The following is a 13,518-nucleotide window of genomic DNA, read 5'->3' on the forward strand; positions in this document are numbered from 1 at the left end:
GAGGAGGATCGCAGCAGATAATGTTTAACAGCAGACATTAACTTTGCCTTAGGTGTTTCTCTGTGTCTGGTTTCCATTTTTTACGACCGACAAAAGCCATTTCTTAATAAATCAAATGTTACTGCTGGAACCACCTCCTGTATTAATTAGCTTACATTCAAAGTCTAGGGTCTAGGGAAATATTGAGGCTATGGGAAATAAACTATGGTCAAGGTGTGATTAGGGCTAGGCGAGACATTTGGTTAAAATAGGCAAAGATTGTGGGCTAATAGAAAAGGCAAACCAGTTCACCAACTGCAGCCTCACACTATTGAGGAACACACTATTCTGCACTGGACATAAAGTGTTCAGGAAGAAAATGCACCCTATTGCATTCGAAATGAAATCTTTTGAAACAAGTAACTCGTTTCCTAACCTCACCAAGAAAAGGTAGAGACTAACCCCCACAGGGATGTCAACACAATCAAAGTGTTTTGTTGTACAACACTCTTTGGTAACTCCCTCTGTCTACATCTGGCAAGCAGGGCAGACAGCTTGTCTCTCTAACTGCCTCATGCATCTTACATCATCCAGTTTTCTTTTATTCCTATATACACTTGTGTGTTCTCTTTCTCCCAACTCACAACATGTATTGTAGAGCTACATGTTCACAAGCACACATCAAAAACGAAGTGAGGACAAAAAGAGAAGTATAAACCACTTCCTAGATGAACTTCACACGATCTGCCCACTCGTGAGCAGACCCCACCTGCTCTACAGATCGTCATCTATTTCAAAAGTCAGCTCGGACAAATTGCTTCGCATCCTGAGCTGCTGCGTCCGATGCAAGATGATTGGTCTTGTGTGACATGAGTGGACCCTCTGTGAGGCCAATCTGATGCCAGGGCGGCAGAGCAGGGGCTGCTGGGAAAACCTCTGACAAAGCCATAGTTTACATAATCGTCAAATATAGATACGACACTTCGGCTTTTTATTTGTTGAATTGAGAATCATTCCCAATAAAAGCACCAAGGTCTAGACGAAGAGGATGTTAATGTGAAAAAGACATTTCATCACTTTTACAGTCTCTTGTGCGCTTCAAGGCTTTTTGACTTGTCACGCTGGAAGTCAATAGGGAAGTGTTAAATAGCGAGCGGTCGGGAGTGAACGAGCTACCTTTCTACAGTGTGTGCAGACGTAGAGTTGGCTCGCAGCCGTCACCTTCTGTGTGATATGCCCACAGCTCTGAGTGAGCGGATACAGCTGCGACTTGGCTCGCCGCGCACACATTCTCCAGTACCAGCCCTGGGTGATGGAGGGTGCGTGAACTCTATAGCCCCCTCAGCGTCCTTCTCTTTGCAGCTTGTGTGCATATGCTCTTGTGTGTGTCTGTGTGTGTGTGTGAGCCACAGCTGTGCGAACAGCTGTCTCTAACATGCTTCATCTGTGCACACGCCCAAACATGAGCTCAAACGGCACCTCTCAAAAGTGTGTCTAACTTATGAGAGGCAGCAGCATTCGTATGGCCCTTCTGGGAGCTCTTTAGGGAAACACTGAAGTGACTACCAAAGAAGAAGAAACAAATGAAATTGATATGATGTGAGCAATACGTTTACCTTAAAGGTCTAAGAAAATGAAAAATACATCAGAAAGGATACTCGTGAATACAGAAGGGGGCTTTGTATGTGGTCGAGCAGTGAATTCCTACGTTCACAAGCATATGTAGATGTGCAGTGTGCATGTGTGTGTCATCATGCGGAGTTCATCCATGACATGAGATGTTCAGGTTCTTTGGATCATGATGGATCTTCTGAGGCTCCATGTGATGGGGGTTTTTCACATGTGCAAACATTATCCAGTCATTGGGTTTCTATCCATGCTTGTATCTGCCTATGTGAAAGACAACACACGCGGATTCACAGAAGAACATATCTGGATTGTGATCGTGGCATTTGGACCTATGTAGGAAATAACTGTAAGCATCAAGCGTATACCATACATACAGCAAGCCATCAACACACTATGAACAGCTCTGTTTCCTCACACTCTTTACATGAACGCCGTAAATCAATAATAAATCATCAATCTTTTATAATCCGATCAATAACCAGAGCAGGGAGAGGCTCTCTGCAGAGGGCATTAGCTGGCTTCAGCACTAATAGAATTACCCCCCGTCTACAGGACATGGAGAGGATCCTTGGAGGAATGTGAGTCATAACCCAACTGGGGCTCTGTCGATATGAAAATGAAGCGGCCTCCTGGGTGTTGCAGCTAAGAGCCTTCACGGCCAACCCCACTGGCTTTACTAGCGCTAAGAGCAGAGCTTGTCAGAGCTCATCTGGCTCATGCAGATGAGACGTCTCCAAAGTCCCCACGGTGCGAAAGGACGCGCATGTGTGCCCTATATATATATGTTCTCGCACATGGTGTTTACAGGCAATGAACCCTGTGTGTTGATATAACAGCTCACGGCATGACTGGGGCATGTACATAACACACAGGGACATTTCTGCTATTCCTGCGATGTATAAACCATTTTGAACTATGAGACAGCGTGCGATGGAAACATTTATCATGTTGTTTGCCTATCTGAGGCTTACACCTCCTCCTTCAATCCCCCAACCCTCCATCTGACAAATCCAGTAAACATGACATGAACATTGTAGTTCTGTATACACCACAACCAGGATCTTGGCAGGGAATGGGTCGGAAGAGGAACCTGGATCTTGAGCCAGACAGACACGGAGGGCTGGCATGGAGGGCCGCCCCTCGGCCTGTAACCCGGCTCCAGCTGGAAGACCCAGTTCCTTGACAGGTTGGCGGTGCCGCCCGCTCCCCCCCTCCGGTCTATCTCTGCCTCTCATCTGTCTTCCAACACCAGCGCTCTCTTTTCACATGTCACTTCATTCCTCTCCATCCGCTACAGCCATCTGATATCCCAGCTTTATGGAGTGCACTGGATAGTTAGAAGCTGAGAATAACCATTCCTTACATTGACATTGAAACTCTCAATCAACAATACCATTTTTATTTTATTGCTGTAGTATGTATTCTGGTAAAACCCAGGATGGTTGAGGATACACATAAGACACTTATATAATATTAACTATGTGTCGAATTGTAGTGGTGGCTGCGTAGGATCCTGTGTAATATGTGTGATCCAAACATGTCTACCAACTTCTATATCATTGACATGACCAAAAGTAAAAATGTATTGACAAAAAGGTAATTGTCCTCATTTCCAATTGGATAATTGCTCGTATTTTGCCTACAAATCGACATTTTCACTGCAGACAACGAAACAGTTTAACTCTCCGCGAGCTGCACACAAAGGGAAGCCCACATGGGTATTAACAGGGCGGTCCAGCAGCAATCTAACGACAACATACATTTATATAAATATGTTGTATTATATATATTTTCCCTTTTTTAAGGCTGATGGCGTCAAAATGAATGTCGATGGAATTTCAAAGTTTCCTTTGTAAACGTCATTACAGTTTGAATGTCAGAAAAATCCACTGCATCCACTCATAGTCATCTTATTGAAGGATATGATTAGTGTAAATACCTGCCGTTTTGCATTTACAATATCAACAACTGAGGAACTATACAGTACTTGTACATATTTTCTTTAATTGTCAGATTAAAATGCTTGGGAGGATCACAAATATCTGGCAGACACAACATTTTGAGGAAAAGCCTTTTTTTTGTGGGGGGAAAACAAGCCGTCGTGACCTAAAACACTTAAGCAAATTGCAGTTTTTAAAAACTAAACAAGCATCTTCTTCCCCTTTGTGGGCACACACTTTAAATCATCAAACCCAATCATAGAGTTTTTCAGACAGATAAAACGGAGCTAACTTTTCTTCCCATCGCTGCGCAGAGACAACGTTGTGTGGAGGTGTCTGGCAGGCTGTCAGCGTGTGCAGTCTCCTGGCCCACTCCGCTGAACAGATCTGCATTCTGCTCAGAGGAGGCCTGGAACATCAAAGCCTCTTTGAAGCACCACTTGATGCTGCACAATGGGACAGGCGAAGAAAAAAACAATGCAATACAACAACGCTCTGAACTACTGTACCCAGAATGCACCACAGATCCAAACATAAAAGCGGGACACATCGATGCCATGAGAAATCATTACCTCACGGTGTGCGTTAACAAAAGAAGAACAAAGCTTATTCTTCTACTTCTCAGGAAAATCTGATGTTTTTGTATTTCCGCTCTGAGGACTTTGGTATAATATCTGTACACACTGGAGACAGATGACTGTGACTGTCAAAGCATTATGTTTAAATAAAATTTGACAGGCCAAATAAAGAGCTGCGGGAATCTGTAGCATATAATCCAGAATGCGACATGTAATTACTGTCAAAAAGAGTTTCTGACAGCAACTGAGAAAGATTTGACTTAGAAATGCTGTAATGAATAAGCATTCTTTTAAATGTTTTGGATAGAGTGCCATACATAGCAAAACAGGGCAATACATATACCTTTTTTATGCTCAAGTAAAATGTATATTCTAAAGACATAAAAACTAATAAATAAACATATCAAAATATATTTAGTCATGCAGACATATCAGGAGTTGACACAACCTTCACTCCTAAAGGACTCATTATCTGTGTTCCGCTTGACCAAACATAATGAAACCTACATGTATCTGTAGGACATTGCATGGCTGCTGATGATGTCTGCCATCCCCCTAACACCGCTAATAACACATGATGCTCAGAGCAACAGCCTGACACAACTCAGAGCTTCTCCTTCTTTGACCCATCCTGCCATCACGCATGACTCATACATGTACACATAATGTCTATGTTGCCTACATCAGCCCCTCAAAGCCTAATCCAGTCAAATGTAACCACACGACCCACACGGGGTAATCTCTGCTCTTGTCAGATATGACTATGCCATTGATGCCTGCTGGGTGTCCTGCTGTTCACTTGAACGGTTTGCGTGTACAGTATGAAAGCTACAACACATGCTCAGGTGGCCATTGTTTGGACCGTATTCTCTGCGGCTCAGTTCATAAACAATGCCTCATGTTATACAGAAAGCAACCACTGATTGACCGTGGAATGAAATGCATAGTTAGGAGACAGAAAGACAACTCCTGTGCAGCTCTGACCTGCCACCGCTGCTGTCTTGTGAAGAGGAGCTGCATCAGGAATATGAACACCAAACATTAGGTGAAGACACTTTGGAGCCTTTCCATAAATCACACCGAGACAGTGGAAATATATTCAGTAGCATCTTCAGTTTAAACTGCTTATCCTCCCACCTGGCTATAGCAATGGGAACGGTTTTGTTGCAACACAGAATCATCACAAACTCTACCTGTCATAATGTGAGCCTTCACAAGTATCAATCAACAACAAAAACAAAAACAACAACAACAACACATCTGTCTGTCTCAAAGTCTCTTTCCCAAAAACCCAATACTCTCCACTGAGGCTTTCATGTAGAAACTTATTCTGAATATCATAGCAATCAAACCAGGTTCCTGAGCAATTACTTGTGATCGCAGCCCACTTGGCCCGGACGCTGTTTATCTGCGTCGGCATGGGAATTCATCAGACAGCTGAGAGGGAGGGCATTTCTTTTTCATGTGCCATGCGCCTTTGCTAGCATACATGCCTCCCCAAAGACGCCTCGACGATGGCTCAATGCTCATTTTAATTATCACATAAGCCTGATGATGTTAATTAAAAAGCAGACAAAAAAAGATCACACAGAGGGGAGAGCTGTGTACCCGAACGCACCGATAGATGCAGCGGCAGCTCTTGAAACGCATTCAGATGAGATTTCCTGTAGCCCTCTTGAAACGTATGCATTACAAGTGGGCGCATCAAGCCATGAGTATCAAACAGATTTTTGATGTTAGTTATTTTTGGTGGAAAATGCAGATTTCCTCAAATCTAAGAGATCTGTTGAAGCAGTGCTCTAACAATATCTGCGGTCCCCTTCTGATATGTAGTGCAATATGTAAATGCAGTCTATCTGTGCTACTTACTTCATGGGCTTGAACAGCGCTTGTCCATAATTCTGGAAAGTCATGATCAACTTCAGCTGGGTGCCTCCCGATTTCATGGCTGAGAGGAAACACAATCGAAATGTTTGATGAGTATTTCAGGCATAAACAAACACACATGCAGGCATATAAACATTAGCACGCAGACATATGCCCGCACAATTGCACAGCTGTTTTGTAGCTTGCCAATTGGAGGACGCAGTGGCTGCACAATAGAACTATCACATCTGCTGACCAATTTGCCAGACACTGTACAATCAAAGTGACATTGTGGCAGATAGGAGCTGGGTGTGACCGAGAGACAGAGTGGTGTGAAAAGCATCTGCTGACAACTAGTCTGCTCGTTCTGGGTTTGATGGAACTGGAAATGGACAATTTGTCAGAGTGTGACAGAGTGACTGTGTCTTGATAACAACATGTGCAGCTTTGAGAAAGACAGCAATTGCACAATAACTGAGTGACAGAAGTCTTGCAAATACATCCAGAGATTTAGCAGAGCAGCTTCAAGTGGCAGTTGAGCAGTAGGTTTCATTTTGCAAAACATTTTCTGTCAAAAGTCCAGGAACTCGCAACATGGTCACTTTGTAGCGCACACTTTTAAAAATAGCCACCACATCCATGTTAATTCAGCAAGATACATGTGGTGGCGAAGTCCATAGGGACTTGGCTTGGCAACTGGAAGGTCACCAGTTCAAGTCCCGGAAAGACCAAGTGCTACCGAGGTGTCCCTGAGCAAGGCACCGTTCCCTACAGAAACCGTTTGGTTACATGGTACCTGTAATGCCAATAAGTTTCTTCTTCTTCTTCTTCTTCTTCTTCTTCTTCTTCTTCTTCTTCTTCTTCTTCTTCTTCTTCTTCTTCTTCTTCTTCTTCTTCTTCTTCTTCTCTCATTTTTTATATTTTGTGTGCTTTATTGTATCTCCGGCATCGCACTTTCTCTTTACATCGCTGTTCTAATCATTTAGTTTCATAGAATCCCTTCTGGTTATTGAAAACCAAGAGCCACTATAAATGCTATGACACTTGCATTGTAAATCTGTTTCTATGTCCACATAAAGTCCACTGATAAATACAACTTGCCTTTTATTTTAATGCAATAACATTTTGAGAACCGTATTGTATCGAAACTCAGAGGACTCTTCATTTCCTGAATCAAAACATGTGCACGTAACAGACCTGATTCTGAGCAGATGTTTCTCTGTACACTTTGTCAGGATTTGCTTGTGCACATTAGACTGCTGCTCCTCTGACTCCCACTAGGCTGAGCTCCCTGGACCCGGCTAAGGAGCGGCGGCACATGTCTCTGACGATCAGTCATGTCCGCGGTGTCTCCCAGAGGCTGACGGAGACTCACTGTGAGCTTCCTGTCTGCCTCCGACAAAGGCAGCGCCAGGCCTGTCCTAATGCCTTGTGCTTCTGTCATAATGGACAGGCTTTCGGGGGATTTGCCCATTTATTACAGAGCATTAACTTGAGCATATTACACAATACAGCACTTCTGCCTAACCCCAACATCAACATAAGCCCACTGTAGTGGACCCACTTATTGAATGGCTTGCTGGCTGTACTTCACCCATTACACAGAGCTGTCTTTTGTGTTTATAGGCTTCTTGGCTTTCCCTCATGTCATTATTTTATTCTCTTTCCTTCCGTTATGCTCCGCCTGTCTCACTTTGCTTTACTCACCGCTGGCAAGCCCCATTTACCGTGACTCATTTTCAAAAAGCTTTAGTTTGATACATCCACAAGTTCCATCTACATTACCTTTGGTCAGTGCCTCTTCTTCAGCACAGAGGATGGATATTGAGTGAAATTGAAAGCCAAATAATTTGCTGACGGCATTAGGACTACACATGTTCTAGATTTACTGAAGCCAGGTCAAAGGAAAAGTGCCCTATACATTCATCTTTAAACTTCGTACATCAATCCCTGAACCTTTCAGGGATTGCAGACGACCCTACCATGTTGTAATGCTGTGACGACCTTGAACCTGTAAGCCACAATGCGTGAGAAGCTGACCTCAATACTCTGCTCTGTGCTGGACGTTTACCAAATGTTTATAATTGCAAACTACTAAAGTCAATCCCCTGTGGAAAAGCGGAAACGCTCTGCTGATTCTTTCTCTGCATGGTATCTGCACTGTCATGCAATCAAATAGGACTTGTACAACAGTCAACTTCAACTAGACATTCTTATGATTCCCCTAAAGGCATCCGTCTCAGTGCCCGTGCATAAATGTCTTAGATCCATCTCTTCAGCCGTTTCTCCAAGCGTCCACAAATGAAAGGATGTCTTTCCAAAACCTTCATGTTCTCTGTTCTTTAAGAGAGCTCCAGGCCTCGCCCACTATCATGATGATAAATCCCCTCCGCTCTCACCTGTGCCACTTCACGGCACTGTGCGTATGATTTATGAGTCCAGCTGAGGACTGAACAAAAGGCCGCAGAGAGACACACACAGAGGGGGAAGAAGTGAAAATGCTGAGCAGGGAAACTTTCTAATGCTGTCTCTGTTGTGTAATTGTAGTGGGACAGGTATGTGGAAAGTGTGGGCACCAATTATCGGGCACAACGCTTTGACGCATGCTACCAAACACAAAAGCACTGCATTTATCTTTGAAGACAGACTGTGTATTATACAGTAGGTGTGTCAGCAGGGTTGCTGATTGATGGTTTATAAATTACTAACAGAGAGCACAAAAAGCAAACACTACTAAGTGTACGCTGAGATGTGTAGCATGAATGATGAGGGAATCATAAATATGAGACAGAGGAGGCAGCCTCAATAAGAAGTACAATGACACTGATGCACAAAGGAATGGAGGTAACAGCATGCGCCACTGGAGGATATGTTGGTATTCATGTCCAGTTTGTATGAAGCCACTTTAGCAATCTTCACACTCAGACAACATCTCTTTTTTACAGGGCGTAAATAATGTCAGTATAATAAATTATAGATACATTGATCGTGTGGTATTTACAAGTGGGGAAATAGTATAAATCAGTCTTATAGCAGACCTGTCTCTTACAAATAGTCAAATCATTTCTAGAAAATGTCAAGAACTGGAACCATTGCACCTGGAAATATTTTACTTTCTTAAGAACAGAATTTCTCAAAGCTTGGCTTGATGTTAAAGTTCACTTACAGAATATGTAGAATGTTTAGAATATGTAGTGATCAATTATCCGGTTCAAAAGCGAATTGTTTTCAAATGACAGACGCTAATGGATATTTGGGAAGGAAAGCAATGTAAAGAAATGTAGTCTTGTAAGAAGGGAACATTTCTCGCATGTTTTCTACACTTTCTTTTGAGTTTGCATTAAGATGTTTAGTAACTTTGTGAAGTTTGTTGGTCAAGTATGATCCTTCTTTTCTACCCATCTGTCTTAAATTGTATTACTTTAGACAGAGCGCATGTTCTCTTTTTAAAGGTTGGTCAGGTGAAATAAAGTGCTTGTGGGATCTTTAGGGGATTATATATAGTCATTAAAGGTGGGGTAGGTAATTTTGGAGAAACCAGCTCGAGTGCGCTAGAATTTGAAAATACACAGCTGGAAAAAATCTGCCAATTCCTTACAGAGCCCCTCCTCCAACACACACGGACGAAGATACGTTTGTGCACAGATGGAATGCCTATACCTGCCTGTCAGCCTTCCATCTGTGCACACACTTATCTTGTGCCCTCATTGGTCATGTGCACGTTCGTGTGTGTTGGAGGAGGGGCCCTGTAAGGAAGTGGCAGATATTTTCCGGCTGTGTATTTTCAAATTCTAGCGCACTCGAGCTGGTTTCTCCAAAATAACTGGATGGCCTACCTGCCTGTCAGCATTCCAGGCCGGGCCGGCTAAAATGATTGGTCGTGCTTTTTACAGTACCACGGCTTCCACAGATGACATTTTTGTATGGATTTTTTGTCAAAGCACTTAAGATATTCATTGCTATCGGGATGTTAAGAGCATTCCATGGAATATAACAAAAAGTGTATCTCGAGTCGGTTTCTCAAACTTACCTACTCCACCTTTAAGCAGCAGTAACACACATCTTAACAAACATGTTGACGGGGGTAAAAATGCTCTCACACAGCGACACACACACACACACACACACACACACACACACACACACACACACACACACACACACACACACACACATTGTATGATAAAGAAGGGTTGTTAGAATTTATAGTAAGCTCCCAATAGAAGAGGCAGCTGATCACTGTTTTATAAACTTGCGTGCATAAGCAGAAATACAGATAAGGGGTGAGATTTGTGTGATTGTGACCTCCTTCTCACACACGTGTGCACTTTACACACAGGAAGTCAGGTGCACTCAGTCCACTCTAAGGTTTCATTTTTTTATTTAAAAAATAAAATGTTGGTGCTGGCTATGTGGGGAGGGTTGAGTTAATGGTTCACTTTTAAGAAAAGGAGGTTAGAGCATGCGTGTGGAGTTGCAAGGGGGACTATCGATATGTATGTTTCTATGTATTTTGTTTGTTTTTTCCATCAAGACTGATCTTATAAATACGTGTCTAATGGTTTGGCTCTGGGATGTTTGTGTAGTGATACTGTTTTTGCATTTAAATTCCAGGCGATAATCAAATCAACCAGCTTGGGGTTTGATGGCTGATACTGCTCTTAAAACTGCATGTTTATTTTGTAATATGAATACTTTTCATTGCTTTTACCCAACACATATTGCCACGGTGGCAAAGCCTCTGAGGTTGCATTACATCACAGGATAGTAAAAATATTGACCAAGACTTCACTGAAATATACACACATCCAAACACACACACCTTGATAACATAGCTCTTCCTGACTGACTCACCGACGCTGGTGATCCTCTGTGAGGCGAGGTCCTTCAGCAGGGCGTCCAGCACAACACTGTGTCTGGAGTACATCTCGTAGCGGTTGATGCCGATGTGGAAACGTAACCAGTTGGGGTAAGATTCTGCCATTACCTCTCCTGTCGGAGAGAACTCCTCCTCCTCCTCCTCGTTCCCCTCCTCATTGTGCCTGAAAAACAGGGAGTGGAGAGGAGGGTTTACCAAGAAGTTGTGGTGCAAGCAGATTCCCATTCAGATTATCGTAAATCGATGTTATTGATGGATGCAGTATTGGTTGCAGTCTGTTGATACAGCCAAACTGTAAAAGAGAAATTAGTGGTGGAGGAATTGGCACTGAGTATTTTGTCTATAATTAACACATGGATTTGTAACTATTTTGAGATGAAAAAAAAGACAGTTTTGTTGACTGATATTTAAACAAAAACCAAGCCGGATGGTTACTCATAAGTTGTGTGCGCAATAAGGTAAAATGGCATGAGAATATGAGACAGGGTTGCATGCAGCAGATGCATGAGTGGACATTACTGTACATTGACGGCAGATAAAACTGACAGGGTGGATAGAGGAACTGATTGATTTGATTATATTTAAACATGCAGGCAGACAAACAGACAGACAGGCAGACAAACAGACAGACAGACAGACAAACAAACAGACAGACAGACAGACAGACAGACAGACAGACAGACAGACAGACGGATATGCACTGGCAGATGTCTCATGATAGGTATGCCTGCATGGACATTATGCAAAAGTATGCAAATTGGTCAAACATCATAAAGCAAGAAAGCTATTTCAAAACAACTACTTCATTGTAAATATCAGATATGATGCAAGCATGTAGTATAGTATCACCTGATTTTGGTCCCTACTTTCATCTGATCAACCTTCCCATTAACAGTGAGAAATGACAAAGCAGTCTGCACTGTCCCACTTGTACCCCTTTAAGTGTAACAAATGCCCATCAGCTTACCATCCTGGGTTCGCTGTTGCTTTGGGGTAAAACCTGATGTCAGTGTTGAGGTTGAACAAAGTGTCATCGTTCGTGAAGGATGGAAGGTCAACCTTGTATAAAGGATGTTCAAAGAGAGCGGTCAGTCGGGAGACACCGTGGGCAGGGACGGTTCGACCCCAGCTGGCGTCTCCGATGAGCGGCTTGTGGTCCTCCGCCTTCTCGCCTGACGGTCTGATCCGCCGGAAGGACTCGGCTCTGTCACCGGCGGCTGCTGTGATCTTTTCCAGGGAATGCGACGTGAGGTTGGAGCTCGGCTCGTTGCTGAAATCTTGCAGGATTCTCAGCGTGTGTTTGTTAGGCCAGCCCGCTTCCGCCGCCGACCTGGCGCGCTGCTTCCCCCAGCCCTGCGCCTCCCCGCCCGGGTGCTGAGCGCACTGACAGCCGTTGTCCCCGCTGTCCGCTCCTGCCGCCCGCTTCTCTAGTTTCGGTAACAAGTCTATCATGATGTGCATTGTGCACGCGACCAGAAACACCATGAGTATTAACACTCGGAATTTACGAAACAAAATCATCTTAAAATGTATTTTCCTTACGCAGAGAAAGCTTTAAGAGCAGCGCACCTTACAGACACCGACATTGACGTCCAACACTGTTATGCGATGACAAAGCAGCAATGTTGGCTTCCAGATTTACTGTAATCATTGCACTCACAATGCATGTCAGCGTAGTTTATCAACTCCATGATGTGCTCAGTCTTTATTTTTTACAATAGTCCAAATTCTTCATTCCCAGTCAGACAGGTGGACTGACCCATTGTGGGCTGTGGACTCTTCACTGGCAGCAGCTCAAGAAGTGCGTCTCATTCATTGCCTTGTTGAGCAGGATACAGTGTGAGGAGGACGGAACCCTAAATAAATCGTTAAGAAAATAAACCAGAAAGGAGGAGGAAGGAGTGGGTTCCAGTTAAAAACACCGATGTTCTTCCTTAAATCTGCTTCCTTCTATCGTTGCCAGCACGGAGTGAGATGTCAAATGTGTCATAACTGGGGGGAAAGTAACAGGAGGGATTGACATAGTCCACAGAAACACAGCCTTCCTTGTATTTAGGATGATTAAAACAAAAGTGAAATTCCATAAAGATAGGTGATCCGCTGAGATGCTTGGATGCTGTCCCGCTCTGATGTCTCGTTGAAGTCAAATCAGAGACTGGCTCGCAGGTGCAGGGATCCTGCTTGTCATATGCCCACCCCCTCCTTTACAGCGCCTTGTCTTCCTTCAAAGTGTTCATCCAGGGTGTGTGTGTTAAATATTATGATCGGAGCCTCGGTAACGTCACAAGGAAGAGGCTGGCTGCGTCCTGCTGAAGCGCTGGTGACATGAGAGGCGAGCTTCTGGGCTGAGGACTGAAACCATGGTAGGCTGAAATCCCCCTGCCCGCAGCCAGAGGGCGTTGGCACAGCCCGGAACACACCGCTGGATGTGTGTATGTATGATCTGAAGGACAATGCGAGTGCATACCCACTGTACGCCCTTATTCAGAGTGCACAATGAGCCGCTAGTTGTTTTAGAAGTGGACATAGGGGGGCCTGAGGATGAGCCAAGGGGTCACTAGCTAAATCATGAATAATTGAAATGCAATGTTACAGCCATATAAGAGGTTGACACAAGAATAGATGATTGATAGTGACTGGCTCATGG

At 43.7% G+C, this 13,518-nt stretch overlaps 1 protein-coding gene across 1 annotated transcript in view; it reads right to left on the minus strand.

Moving 5' to 3' along the window:
- Nucleotides 1-13,284, minus strand: part of fam20ca (FAM20C golgi associated secretory pathway kinase a) — a 40,981-nt gene extending 27,697 nt beyond the window's left edge. The window contains exons 1-3 of the mRNA XM_034088824.2: nt 11,839-13,284; nt 10,847-11,034; nt 5,996-6,074 (exon numbers count right to left, since the gene is read on the minus strand). Coding sequence (XP_033944715.1) covers nt 5,996-6,074; nt 10,847-11,034; nt 11,839-12,392 — 821 coding nt within the window. The 5' untranslated portion in view covers nt 12,393-13,284. The remainder of the gene's footprint in view (nt 1-5,995; nt 6,075-10,846; nt 11,035-11,838) is intronic.
- Nucleotides 13,285-13,518: the final 234 nt, after the last annotated feature.

Source organism: Pseudochaenichthys georgianus, chromosome 8, assembly GCF_902827115.2.
Source record: "Pseudochaenichthys georgianus chromosome 8, fPseGeo1.2, whole genome shotgun sequence".
NCBI classification, from domain to species: Eukaryota; Metazoa; Chordata; class Actinopteri; order Perciformes; family Channichthyidae; genus Pseudochaenichthys; species Pseudochaenichthys georgianus.